The following is a 14,938-nucleotide window of genomic DNA, read 5'->3' on the forward strand; positions in this document are numbered from 1 at the left end:
AGCAGGTTCCAGTCTATATTTGGGAAGTTGAAGTCTCCCATTGTAACAACCCTGTTATTTTTGCTTCTCTCCAAACACTGCCTACCAATCTGCTCCACTATATCTCTACTGCTACCGGGGGGCCTATAGAATACTCCTAGTAGAGTAACTGCTCCTTTCTTGTTCCTTAATTCCACCCATACGGACTCTAGAGATGATCTTTCTACAACATCCATCTTTTCCACAGCCTTTTTTCCACAGCCGTAACCGTGTCCCTGACCAGTATCGCCACCCCTCCTTCTCTTCTCCCCCCTTCCCTATCCCTCTTAAAACACCAAAAACCAGGAATATTCAATATCCACTCCTCTCCTGATGTCAGCCATGTCTCAGTAATAGCCACGATATCATAGTCCCCCATACTTATCCAAGCCCTCAGTTCATCCCCCTTATTCCTGACACTTCTTGCATTTAAGTAAACACACTTCAGTCCATCTACCTTACTACTTTTATAGCCTGTATTCTGCTTCTCCTTCCCCAAAGCCTCTCTACCTGTTTGATCTAACTTTTCCCCATCCCCTTCTTCCTCTGACCTACTCCTCCGGTTCCCTTCCCCCTCACAAACTAGTTTAAACCCTCCCGAACCACCCTAGCAAATCTCGCCACAAGGATATTGGCCCCCTTCTGGTTCGGGTGTAACCCATCCTCTCTGTACAGGTCCCACCTTCCCAAGAAGAGATCCCAATGATCCAGAAATCTAAAACCCTCCCTCCTGCACCAGCTTCTCAGCCATGCATTTATCTGCCACCTCCTCCTATTCCTGCCTTCACTATCACGTGGCACTGGCAGCAATCCAGAGATTGCTACCCTTGAGGTCCTGTTCCTCAATTTTCTGCCTAGCTCCCTGAACTCACTCTTCAGGACCTCATCCCCCTTCCTACCTATGTCGTTGATGCCAACATGGACCACAACTTCTGGCTGCTCTCCCTCCCGCTCAACAATCCTGTGGACCCAATCAGTGACATCCCGGACCCTGGCACCTGGGAGGCAACATACCATCCGGGATTCATGCTCACTGCCACAGAACCTCCTATCTGTTTCCCTGACTATCGAGTCCCCTATCACTACCGCATGTCTCTTTCCCACCCTTCCCTTCTGAGCAGCAGTACCAGTCCCAGTGCCAGAGACCTGGTAACTGCAGCTAGGCCCCTGCAGGTCATCCCCCTCAACAGCTTCCAAGGCAGAAAACTTGTTACTGAGGGGAACAGCCTCCGGGGTTCCCTGCTCTGTCTGCCTGCCTGACTTCTTCTTCCTCTTCCCTCCCCTGACAGTCACCATTCTATTTGCCTCCTGAACCTCAGATGTACCTGCTCTAAGGGGGGTGACTGTCAACTGATGGACCGTGTCTACATAACTCTCTCCCTCCCTTATGCTGCGCAGTGTTTGTAGCTGCGACTCCAGCTCATCAACTCTGAGCCGAAGTTCATCCAGCCTCAAGCTCTTACTGCAGATGTGGCCATCTTGGACCGCAGCAAGGTCCACGAGTTCCCACATCAAACAGGTGCAGCATATGACCATGTCCTCCATCTGACTACCTTTCTTTTTTCCCTAGTTAGTCCCACCTACAAATCTATAATGAACAACAGGTAAACCTTGCCTTTACCTACTTACCAGCTACTTACCCTCCTTGCCCCTTCACGCCGAAGCCCCTTGAGCCAAAGCCCAGAACACTCTGCTCCCACTCACTCCGCTGCCCGCTCCGACGCTGCCCGCTCTATAGGCTGTTTCCCAAAGCCCTCAATTTCCAGATCTACCAAACATTTATACCTCCAATGATCTCACCACCATGACCTTCCAGGCTAGAGAATTCAAGAGATTTACCACTCATAATAGAGAAGCTAAAGACCTGTTTGGGACATAGTGAGGATAAAGACCACACTAGAACGATACCAGATATGGCAGAAGGGAGTGATGAGTGGACACACACCTCTTCCCAGAACATATATCATTACAATGGAGATCTCAAGAAGACCAGTAACAAGGCTTGCTGAAAGATAGAGATGTTTGCATCACTGAGCCAGTAGACCACTGCTCAACAACAGGCCCCAGGGGAACAGCAATGAGTTAGGGCCAGACCTGAAGGAAGTCTGCTGATCCAAGTATCCAGAGAACTTGGTTCCAAGTAGGGCATGCAGAGATCGGACAACTTTTTTTGATGATTTTTTTTTGTCTTTCATTATTTCATGACAGATGTAGTATTTCTGCCAGATGTCATAATGGTTAGGAAAGACCAGACTGCTTTAACACTGCAACACTTTAAAAATAGTATGACTCATGTGAAAATCTACTCCCTTGACATCAGGAGATGAAATCTTCGCTTACCTATCCTCTTCATAACATCCCAACTTCTATACTCAATGTCCTGACTGATGAGGGCCATCGTGCCAAAAGCCTTCTTCACCACCCTGCCTACCTCTGACACCACTTTCAGGGAACCATGTTCTTGTACTCGTAGGTCCCTCTGTTCTACAACACTCCCCAGGACCCTACCGTTCACTGTGAAAGTGCTACCCTCATTTGTCTTCCCAAAAGGCAACACTTCACACTTATCTGAATTAAACTCCATTTTCCATTCCCTGGCCCACTTACCCAGCTGATCAAGATCCCTCTGTAATTCCTGATAACCATCTTCACTGTCTATGACACCACCTATTGCAAATGTACAACATTGTGTAGATTTTATTGTATAGATTACTAGCCTTGATCATTTTATTTCATGTTTATCGGACAAAGGTTGGTGGTCTCTCAGGAACCCAAATACCACATTGGTCAATAGTAAAGACTATTCCTTTTACATGGGGAACTGAGAAAATTCTTTATTTCATGCGCTGCTTATGAGCTATTCTATTCTCTACAACTGGGAGGATTGGGCGGCACAGGGAATGGTCGATCTGCTGCCTCACAGCGCTAGAGACCCGAGTTCAATTCTGACCTTGGGCGCTGTCTGTGAGGAGTTTGCATGGGTTTCCTCTGGGTGCTCCGGTTTTCTCCCATATCCCATAGGTGTGAGGCTTGTTAGGTTTTTTGCTCACTATAAATTGCCCTCGTTTGTAGGTGAGTGGTAGGACTGTGGGAGTGTGGGAGGGAGGGGGTGGGTTCATGAGAATATGAGAATAAAAAATATGGGATTGATATAGGATTAGTATAAATGGGTGGCTGATTGTTGGCATGTGGGCTGAAGGATCTGTTTCTGTGCTGTGTTTCTCGATGATTCTACAGGATACTTTGCACAACCAGCAAGTAAAAAGAGTAAAAAAGGACTTGTCTTCCATAAGCCATATAAAACTGAGACTGGAAGGAGGAAAATTAAATAATTGCTCTTCTTTAGGTTTCACACCTACGGCCTACCAATAGTTTTGCTTCTCCAATTTTGAGATTCCCTTTGGTTCCAAGACACTGATAGAAATATCAACACATTCAGAGAACCCTTTCTTGATGCAAGATCAGATTTCATGGAGATAAATTGGAATTTAAGTGTTTCCCTAGCCTCTATTTGCTAGAAACATGAGCGATCTTATGGACCTGGAATGTACCAATCATGAGAATGATGAATTTTTTAAGGAAAATAACATTCTCCACTTATCAACTAATAATTTTTTTGAACCAGACTGCATTGTCCAAATGATAATTCTTGGCCCAAAAGATTGTACAATAGTAACTTACAAAGTTAAGCAAAACAATCACAAATGGAAATGAAATACTGCAGATGGTGGAAATCTGAAATCAAGAAGGAATTTCTGCAAATATTCAGCTGATCAGGCAGCACTGGTGAAAAGAAAGAGGTAACATTTCAGGATGATGTCCTTTTCTGATGAAACATTAACTCTGTATCTCTTTCTATAGATACTGTTTGGTCTGTTGAGTATTTCTGCATTTAAAAAAATCTGTATCTTTAAATACAGAATCATAGAATTGTTGCAGCACAGATAGAGGTCAATCAGTCCACTGAGTCAAAGTGTAAATCATAATGAATAAAAGTGACGAGGTTTGCAAACCTATTCAGCATGTGGAACAATGTCCATTTTTAACAGTCAAACCAAACAGAACAATTGTCATTTCAAATGTACAACTTTTGGGGTGCTGGGTAAAAGATGCAAGGGGAACAAATTTGGAATTGTACCATGGTGCTTTTTGATCAAAGAATCACAACAACTATATGTGTGTAAATTTACAGGCTCTGTCACACAGGGTGCCATATTAGTCAGGGCATTTGGGCACAAATGGCTAATGATTGCCAGAACTATGCAGAATAGGTAGATTGTAATGATGGCTGTACAAATGTTTGGTGCTTTCTACAGCTCTTTAATGCTAATAAAGTATACAGTGAGAGGTCTGCCAGGCACTAGTGAGCTTTGTTCTTACTTCAAGGCTTCTGTGCAAACCAGTTGCTCCCACACATGGCTCCGATAGTATGCATTTCCTTAGGAACAGAGCATGGCTGGGAGAATGAAAAGGGGATGCAAGGAGAGGGACAAAACGCCAGATGAGGAAGCTGACATCTTCCTTGAACCTCACTGAGGTGCAGTGCGTTAGAAATATGACCTTCTGTACCTTGACTGAAATCTCCCACCTGCTGCAATCACAGGGCACTGCTCCTTAACAGCAAGGACTGTTTTCATGTAAAGCAGGGCAGTTTTCAAATATTGTACCTCCTGCTAAGGTGTGTAGCTGCTTGACAGTGTGGTTAGTGCTGGCTGCATGCTGCATCCATCCTATATGGCAGGTACATTGACACCCTGTCACTGTGGCTGTATATGAGTATATCATCATGGAGTCACAGAGCACAGAATCAGGTCCTATGCCTCATTGAGTCCCCATTGGCGTCCACTAAACCTACACCAATCCCATTTTTTATTCTCACCACATTCCAATCAACTCCTGCGATATTCTACCACTCACTTACACATAGGGGCAAATTACAATTGTGTCAATCCACTTGTCTTTGGGATGTGGGAGGAAAGCAGAGCACCTGCAGGAAACCCAAGTGGTCACAGGGAGAACAGGCAAACTCCACAAAGGCAGTACTGGAGATCAGGATTGAACGACTGGAGCTGTGAGGCAGCAGCCCTTCGAGTTACACCACTGTGTTACCCAGTTTGAGTTCTTTCCCAATGGTGAATCATCTTAACAAGTGAACAATGATTGCAATGATACCTTAGAACTCCAGGTTTACAAAAAGATAAATCCATATTGTTTTGACATAATTCTGGGGGAGAAATGTGACTTTGGTTATTATAAAAGCATACAAAGTATTGGCCTTCTCCATATTGTTCTCACCTCTACACATCTGGTTCTCATAGAGAGTCCTAGAGTCACACAGCACGGAAACAGGACCTTCAGTCAACCCGACCCGTGCTAGCCATCAACCACCCAATTTACACTACGTTAATCCCATTTGTCTTTATCAACCCACATTGTCATCAGCTCCCCCCAGATTCTACCACTCACCTACACACTATGGGCAATCTCCATTTGCCAACTTACCTATCAGCCTGCACATTTTGTGATGTGGTTGGAAACCGGTGCACATGGACTAAATCAACGCAATTCACTGGTAGAGCATGTAAACTCCACACAGACAGCACCCAAAGTCAGGACTGAACCCTTCTCTCTGACACTGTGAGGCATTAGATCTACTAACTGCGTCACTGTGCTGCCCCTGAGCCTGTTGATTTAGCAGAATTGTATATGCAGAGGTAAATGCAACTGCTGGCAGTATTTTTGCACCTAGTTACTATGAGTGACCAAGGCACAAATTTGACTGATTGACACAGATATGTAAAATGAGATACCCTGTTGTCTTGTGTAGGTCGACATGCACACGAATGCTAAAGGTAATGTTAGGTTCAGAATTGAGTGATTTTAGTGGAATCTTACTTTACCTTGTACCTAAAGGGGTGACTTTACAAAACCTGTCCTGATTGACTATCCTGCTTCCATTTTACTAGCAGCCCCACCAGTTGTAGAATGGGGCTACATTAGCTATTGCCTGCTGACAGCCTGATGACTTCAGTTACCGTGCTCCTCCCCAGGCTTCATTAGCTGGAGCTCCTACAAATCAATTTAAAATTTATATTGACAGTTTTAAATGTTCAGCATTCTCCTTCAGCTTTAAATGCTTGTTTGCATCTTTCACTCACCTATGACAGTTCTACCCCTCAGGAGTCATTCCTATCCAGAGTACTTTTCCATTTCTTCCATGTCATCCCCCTTCCCTTCCTGCTTTCCACAGCAAAACTTTTGAATTGTCTTTATTTGAATCTTCCTTTTAATCCATTCCACTTAGTTTCTTTTCCACCGAATGTCTGTTTTCATTTATGCAATTTAGAATTTCTTGGCATAAATAATACCATTTAATACATTACAATTGTTCTTGGGAGATTTTCCTTTTCCCAAATTAAATCAACTGAATTAAATGCTTTCAATTGAAAGAAACATTTAACGTTATTGTTGTATTGCCTCAGAGATCTATCATAAGGCCCACAAAGTTGTCATAGAAGCACTTAGCTGATGCAAATAACGAGGCAGTCAGTTGGCAGCCTCTTTTTGTTCAGCACTCCAGATGAGAGGGATCTGAAACTCTAAAGATAGTGGGAGCACATCTGATACTTTAAGACTAGTATCACATTTCTAGTCCCCTTTATCTCACAATGAGCATCTGAGATAAAAATTGACTTCTTTTAGCACTTAACAAATGTACATGTTTAAAAGATATCTATTAATTAAGAGTTAAGTTGCATGGCTTCACTTTAGTGATATGCAGCGGTGGGAGGCTACTTGCTTTAGGTGATGACTGGGCAGCAATGTGTTGATAATCATTACTAAGACCTACAGCTTTTCATAGCTGTGTGGCCCCAATATAAATCTGATGCCAGACCTGGCTGGTTTCCATGGAATTTGGACAAGACCAAGTATCTGATTTCTCCAATAAGAATTCTTTTTATGGGATTTCCTTAAATAGGCAATAATCACAACAGACAACAGATCTTCTTTAAGCCAAGAGTTCAATCAACTCTACCCAACAGCACAGTCAAAGAATAAGAAGTCATTGCATTTGCTGTGGCTTTTTATCTTGAGATTTTCACAGTTCTTAGGTTAAAAGTGCAACCGAGATAGTTTAAAATGCTTAGAAATCAAGGATAATTGACAATAATATGACAAATCTCTGAAGCTAAGTTGATAGATAAACAGTCAAAAGGGCATTATAGCAGAGCACTTTTAAAGACTTAACCAGAAAATAATTCACAGGATATATGAAGTTCAGGAGAATCCATTCCAATATAGAGTTCATCATGTAATTTTAATGCTGGTTGTTCAGCTTTGCAGTGTATTTGCACTTACTTGTATTAAGGAGTATTAAGGTTTTCATGCATAAGAATTCCTCATGAGTCACTTGAAGATGAATAAATTCTTGTGAGATTTGACGCATAGCTATACACAGATCATACATTGCTGACTTCTGCATTCGTTGCCTGAAAGAGAAAATCACCCAAGTAATCTTCACATACAATACGCACACTGCTCCCAACTTTGATCTTCCCCAACCTTCATTCCAACGGAAAAATAATGATAACCAGTTGCTTAGTCTTCCAGCCAGGAAGTTCTGGGCCTTTTTACTTTCCCAAGTTCCCATGTAATTTAAGGATACTTTTTACCCAGGTGGCAGTTGTGCTCTGCATCATCTATACGTGGAGCAAACCATGTGTAAAGCTGCTTTCATGGCATTTCAGTCATTCCCGTTTACTCCCTGTGAAGGTTAGTCAGCGTGCAGGGAACATGGTAGGGTTGCTGAGTTGGATGTGAAGAAAGTCACCAGCTTGTTAAGAGCTTTTGACTATATTAAAGCTGAGTTTGACTTTTTCAGATTTCAAGATTTTCTGAGACCACATAATATGGCAGTGTGGAGAGAGAGCGGATGGAAGTGTATTTCTTTTGAGGAATTAACTATGGTCCCTGTAAACCCACCAGGGACAATCTGGTACCACCAATGTCCTGAGGATGTCAGAGCGTTGGAGTTTTATTGTTTGCTCTAAGGTTATGTCCAACAATGATCACAGACATTTGAAGATTTCTACTATACCCACCATTTGCCATACCATTCAAACATTTATTTGAATACTACTACTTTGTGTAGTGACTGCACAAACTTCAATCATACACTCTACATCTATTGTTCATGCTCCTTTCTAGTTGGACATGACCCAGGACTGTAGAGAGAATATTTGTTCCCAGGAGCCACACACCAAACTTAGAGCCCTTTCAAATGAGAGCACCAAAGGTGGCTGCATGATGAAGGTTTCATTACTATCATGAGGGTAGCAGGCTTTCATATGCATAAATTTGTGCCTTTGAAGACCAGCTTCACATTGATGGAATGGAATTAACTTTCCATTTGTAACTCAGATGGAGATAGTTAGCCATGATTGTCTAACAGTAACTCTGAGAAAATGTGCAACAGGGAAAAACACAGCACTCATTCCCATTGCTAATTACTCTCTGTGAAAGTGATGGAAGAATCATCTCTGACAGAAAGGGATATCTGCTTAACCCTCTGATTTTCCCAGCTTTTCTAGGGAAGGTGACAGAGATTCCTTTTGGAGGTAGGCTGTCTCTTCAAGTCTTGAAAGTATTTCATTCAAATGCTTTGGTATGGAGTCTGTACCATGATACAAGGTCGGGTGAGTGAGTAATCTTGGAGACATAAGAGACTGCAGATGCTGAAATCTGGAGCAAAAAACTGCTGGAGCAACTCAATGGGTCAGGCAACATCTGTGGAGGCAGAGGGACATTGAACGTTTCAGGTCGAGATCCTGCATCGGGACTGAGCGTGTAGAGGGGAGATAGCCTATACAAAGAGATGATGGGAGGTGTGAGGCCAGAGCTGGCAGGCGAAAGGTGGAACCAGGTGAGGAGAGGTGGATGGGCAGATGGAGCCAGCTAGGGGGAGAAAGAGACAGAGGCTGAAAGATGATGTTGAGACAACAAAAGGCTGCAGATTCTGGAATCTGTTAAGTAATGAAGGTGATAAGTGGAATCAGATTAAGCAACAGATACAAGTGAATTCAGGTCAGATCAGGTCAAATGTTGAGTACACTCCCAATCTAATGTGTTCAGGAAAGGCAGGTTGGGAAGAGGAGAGGGACTCCAGTGAAGTCTACAGGTGTTTAATGAAGCTGTGACCTCGGTGTTCAAACTGAAAGAGTTTTAGAAGAAGTAACAAAGATAGTAGATGAGAAACAACATTGAAATGCGGCAAGTAGACTTCCAAAATGCCTTTTGGAAGTCCACTTGTTGGGCTTGTCCTCAAGATTGAAGGTCACAGAGTAAAAAGAAGCTGGAACAATGTGGATAGACAATTGCCCAAGTAAAAAGAAAGAGGGAATTTATTTTCTGGACTAAAGGGAAATTGTTCAGTGGAATTCCTTAGGGGTTGGTTCCATGACCACTGAGTAAATATTAATGACTTGGACTTGGGTGTACAGGGACACAAAACCTCGTGGACTGTGAGAGTTGAGGTAAATGCAGATGATGTGGTATGTATGGACTCCACTAAAGGTCTTTGATAAAGTGCCGCATATAGGTCATATGTATTACATCAACAGCACCTGCCCCATCAACTCTCTCTGTTACGTCATCATAAAATTCTTATGAAGCTAGTTAGACATAATTTGCCTTTAACAAATACATTCAGCTTTTCTCAAAATTAATTCATCTTTGTTCAAGTGACTGTCATTCTGCCCTGGTCCATGTCAGGGAGAGATGGACAAGCTGGTGAAATGTTCGACTGGTGGCAGACAAAATCTAATACTGAGAAATGCAGAATGTCACATGTTGGTGGGAAAAATGAGAAAAGACAATATCAGCGGGTGGGGGGGGGAGTTCTAAAAGGAGTACAAGAACAATGAAATATAGGGGTAGTTGTGCATTATTGTGTCAGGGCAGTTAGAAAAAGTAGCCAAGAAATGTACAGGATAGAGGCTAAGAATAAAAGAGCAAGGAAGTCAGGAAGAACCTTTATAATACACTGATTGGGCCATGATTGGAGTATTATATCCAGTTTGGGATGGCCATAGTTTAACAATAATTGAAAGGGTTCAGAGAAAGTGCAGAAGAGATTTACTGAAATGATTCCAGGGAAGAATCGTTTTAATTACATGGATAGATTAAAGAATCTGGGATTTTGTTCCATGGAATGGAGAAGGGATCTGACGGAGGTGTTTAGAGCCATGAAAGGTACAGGCAGACAGAGAGAAACTGTTCCTGTCGACAAGAGTATTAAGAACTAGGGAATACGAAATGAAGGTGATTGGCAAAATAATTATAAGTGACATGAAGAAAAAAATGTATGCAGCAAATGATTAGGATCTGGAATGCACTATTAGGGGTAGTATTCGTAGTTCGAGGTAATTGCAGCAGTCAAAAAGGATCTGGGTAAGTACCTGAAGGAAAAGAATTTGCAGGGTTCTGGGGAGAGGGTGGGGCATGGGACTAGCTAGATTGCTCTTAGATAGAGCCAGTATGAACTCAATGGCCTCCTAGTTTTTTAACAACTCTGATTGTGTGACTAAATGGGCACACTACAACACATAAACTTCTATCTGGCATACCAGAATTGGCATAACTTGTAGCGCTGGGCAGGACTTAAAGAAGCTAAGAAGTAAGATCATTTGCTGCTAAAGGCTGGTGTATAGCTAGTGTTACCATTCAAAGACATAAAAATGTGCATAATTTGCAAGATGATTGGTTTTGTAGACAAGATGGTCTTTTCATTTCTGAATCCTCTTACCATTTCCTAAGTATTGCTGGCCCATTCTTTTTTCTCAGGAAAAGTATGGAAATGTGAGATTAACTTGGTAAAAGCACTCTGTCCAAAAGGTTGCTGCTTTAAGGTGTGCTGCAGGATTTGAGCATAATATCTCAGATGATACTTCTCTATTGCTGCAATTATCAGGAATATCTACATAGGTAGCTAGATGAAAATTTCATTCATGTTATTCAAAGTAGAGAAGGGACCTCTATCTGGACATCATTTATTTTGGTCAACCACATCAATCAAAAGCAAATAAAGTAGTCTTTTTCTCATTGTTATTTGCAGCAGCTTTTTGAGTGGATATCGACAAAATCATTTGCTTGCAAAAATAAAACAGTTACTGCACTTGAAAAGTAATTCAGTTTGAAGTGATGTGCTTTGGAATTTGATAAGATGTGACACACACCAAATACAAGCAATGTCTTTCATCTGTTAATTGCTTCAGAGCAGCTTATTCAACATTTCCAAGCACTTAACAGAATCACAGTCAGACAGGCCACATTGCCCTTGGCACCTCATCATTAATCTTCTCCCATGCTGTGAGTTGTCCCCACCACTGAGCCTGTAGATACTACACCACACTTTTACACTGATTTTGACAGTGCAACACTATAAGATCCAGCAATGTTTTGTTTCAGTGAAGGAAGAAGTCACATGTGAAAATTTAAAAAAAAACTAGGCGTTGGAAATCCGAAATAAAAACATAAAATTCTGGAAACATTCAGCAGGTCAGGAGACATCTGTGGAAAGAGAAACAACATCAACTTTTCAGGTCGAAGACCCTTTGCCTGACCTACGGAGCGCTTTCATCAATTTTACTTTTGCATCCCAGACATTTTAACAATGTCTGCTTGTCATCTTTCTGTGTGGTTTGCTCTTTGTTTTACTTAAAGCTAAAAGAGCATATTTGTATAATATTGCTTCAATATCTGTCAGAAGGAGAACTGTGCATGTTGATGACGTGATTACTAGTGACTGGAGTTCCCTGATTCAAATTCCCAGTGGGTGCAACTTTATCTGAACGTAGGAGGAATTGAGTTAAAAAAAAAGACCAAAATGATTTTTATGTGCACGTTGGACAATTAAACAGGTTCAAATTCAAGGTTATTTTACTTTAAGCCACATGGTAGCAAAACTAAGCTGGACCCTTTCATTGAATCAGCTTAAGCAGGACAAGTAGAGTGGTAGACATGGTTTACATGGAACTTTGTTCAGTTTTTGACAAGGTCCGCATGGTAGGCTGGTCCACAAGGTTAAGGCACAAGGGATCTGAGGCATGTTGGTAAACTGGATCCAAAATTGGCTTGGTGATAGGATGCAGAGGGTAGTAGTGAATGGTGGATTTTCTGACTGGAAGTCTGCTACAAGTTGTGTACCACAGGGATTGGTGCTGGGACCTTTGTTGTTTGTTACATAAATGATTTGGATGAGAATGTAGGTGTTATGATTAGTAAGTTTGCAGATGACACAAAAATTGCTGGAATTGTGAATAGGGAAGAACACTAAGGATACAGTGGGACATGGATTAGCTAGAAAATTGGGTGGGATGGTGGCAAATAGAATTTAATCCAGAAAAGTGTGAGGTAATGCACTTTGGAAAGTCAAATTCTGGTAGGACATGTAGAATAAGTGGCAGGGACCTTACAAGCATTGATATACAGAGACACCATAGGACGTAATCCCATAGCTCCCTGAAGGAGGTGACACAGATGGAAAGGGTAGTGAAAAAGGCTTTTGGTATGCTTGCTTTTATAGTCTGATTGAGTATGGGTTGGAACATGATGCTGCAGCTGTACAAAGCATTGGTTAGACTGCACTTAGAGTATTGTGCACTGTTCTGGTCGCCACACTACAGGAAGCATGTTGTACCAATAGAGAGAGTGCAGAAGACATTCACCAGGATGTTGCCTGGAATCAAGGGTGTAGTTGTAAGGAGAAATTGAATAGGCTGGGTTGATTCTCACTAGAACTTAGGAGGCTGAGGAGTGACCTCATAGAGGTTTATAACATTATGAAGGGCATAAATAGCATAGATAGTCAGAGTCTAGAATGATAAGGCACAGGTTTAAGGTGAGAGGGAAGAAATTTAAAGGTCTGAGGGTAAGATTTTCACACAGTGAATACTGGAATGAGCTACCAGAGAAGGTGGTGGAGATTGACACAATTACAACGTTTAACAGGAATTTGGACAGGTAATTGGTTAAGAAAGACATAGAGGGATATGGGCCTAATGCGGGCAAATGGGGTTAGTGTAGACAGGCTAAATGGTTGGCATGGAAAATGTAGGCCAAAAGAGTCTTGTTTTTGTGCTGTACAATGCTGCAATCTATGAACTCAACACACAAATCGGTATTACGTTATGTTTTAAGTGGTCAGGTGTTCATTGTGCTCACAAGGCAAGAGAGCATTTAACAATTTTGAAAACTGACCACTGACAATATTTTTCTTTTGCCTCATATGAAATTTCTCCAAGACAGTAGGTATTATAACTAGGACTAGGGATTTTCAAATGTACACAAAAATTCCTGTGAGGTATTTGAAGAAATAGAACTGAAGGGGAAGAACTCCAGGATGGGTGAATGGACAGGACTGGGCAGTTCATTTTGTAAGAGTAACTCTTCGGCCTCAAACCAAATTACAATTATTTTCTCCTGAAATGTTATAACTTCCTGAAATGGTATGGCATTTTACATACTTGACCACTTCCTACTGATTAGAAATGATATCTAAATGTCTGCTTCTGGTGCAGAGATTACTTTTGTGACTTTCCATTTATAGCCAGACGCAGTACAGGAATACTCATTACATATGAATCTGTATTTTGTTTCTTTTTTCTTCAGACCTAACAATGATGAGATCCGGGAAGACGGATGTGGGAAAATGTTTTCACAGACATTGTTGCAGTATTAAACCATCAATCTAGGTGTTCTCGTTACATAGTGATAAGTGTGGTAGATTCCACAGCTCGGATGTGTAGGATTCTATTCGGAATAGAAACTCTGCAGAGTTAAGGGCATTTGAAGCATTTTTAATGCAGAGATGAGTTAAACTGTTGATGAGAATGGTTAAAATTGGCAACAAAAACATAAAATGTTGGAAATACTCCGCAGGTCAGGCAACAGGTGAAAAGTAAAACAGTCAATGTTTTGGGTCTGTGACCCTTTGTCAGAAATAGGAAAGAGAGAAATTGCTAGTTTTCAGTAGAGAGAAGTGGGGGAGGGATGTAGAGGGAGAGTCAAAATGGCTTAATGTGGGCAGATACCAGCACATTAAGTTCTTTAGTCTGTGTAATGTGTAACAGATGCTGCCTGACCTGCTGAGTTTTAACAGCATTTTCTGTTTTTATTTCGCAGTTCGAGCATCTGCAGTTTTTAAAAATTTTCATTTACTGTTAAAATTGGCAAGTTACCTAACCTGGAGTTGTCAGGAACTACAAATTTATATTTTAACTTGCTCTTCAGAGCAGGTGGCATGAACACCAACCCAAAGCCAATGGAACCCTTTGATGATGTGCTCAGAACTCAGTGTAACTATCATTAGACAGCTTGAAGAGGAAGTGGCAATGAATATACTGCCTGGCCATTTCTGTGATGAGGCCAGAAGAGGTAAGTTGTGTTTTTTTTTCACTGTCTCTGTGGGGTCAAGAGCAGCAGGAAAATGTTGATTGTGGCTGAGTAATGTAATGCAATGAAATAAGTTTCCCCCTTTTCTCTTGGATCCTGCTTCACAGTAGAAACACAACTAACAGCCATCCGAGGAAAATGTTTAGAAAAGGCAATTGACTTCTGAAGTAGACTTTGCAGAAGTTTCTTTAATACCATAAGACTCGTCTTAGCTTAAGGTGTAGTAACAATGAGGAACACAATCAGTACTGAGGTACACCAGGAGGTGAAGTGGACAGGAGAACGATTGCAATAGAAATGCCAGTTCTGTCCCCACTTTCAGTTGCAATTTTGTGCTAGATGTTTCTGGCTATGTCATGACATAATTATTAAGGTATCAGATATAATGTAAATAATTATTTAGCATAATTATTTGGTATTTGCTCCAAGTTTGCTTGCCCTCAACTTGTGTGTTAAATTTTATTGGTAA

The 14,938-nt window shown here is 41.6% G+C and overlaps 1 protein-coding gene across 6 annotated transcripts in view; it reads right to left on the reverse strand.

The window, feature by feature from the left end:
• The window catches only part of LOC127575652 (progesterone receptor-like), a 253,476-nt gene that overhangs the window by 36,350 nt on the left and 202,188 nt on the right, over positions 1–14,938 (reverse strand). For all 6 annotated transcript variants that reach the window (XM_052025535.1, XM_052025538.1, XM_052025534.1 and 3 more), the window contains one exon: positions 7,378–7,508. In XM_052025535.1, the coding sequence (XP_051881495.1) occupies positions 7,378–7,508 (131 nt within the window). The remainder of the gene's footprint in view (positions 1–7,377; positions 7,509–14,938) is intronic.

Source organism: Pristis pectinata, chromosome 11 (assembly GCF_009764475.1).
Source record: "Pristis pectinata isolate sPriPec2 chromosome 11, sPriPec2.1.pri, whole genome shotgun sequence".
Lineage (NCBI taxonomy): Eukaryota > Metazoa > Chordata > Chondrichthyes > Rhinopristiformes > Pristidae > Pristis > Pristis pectinata.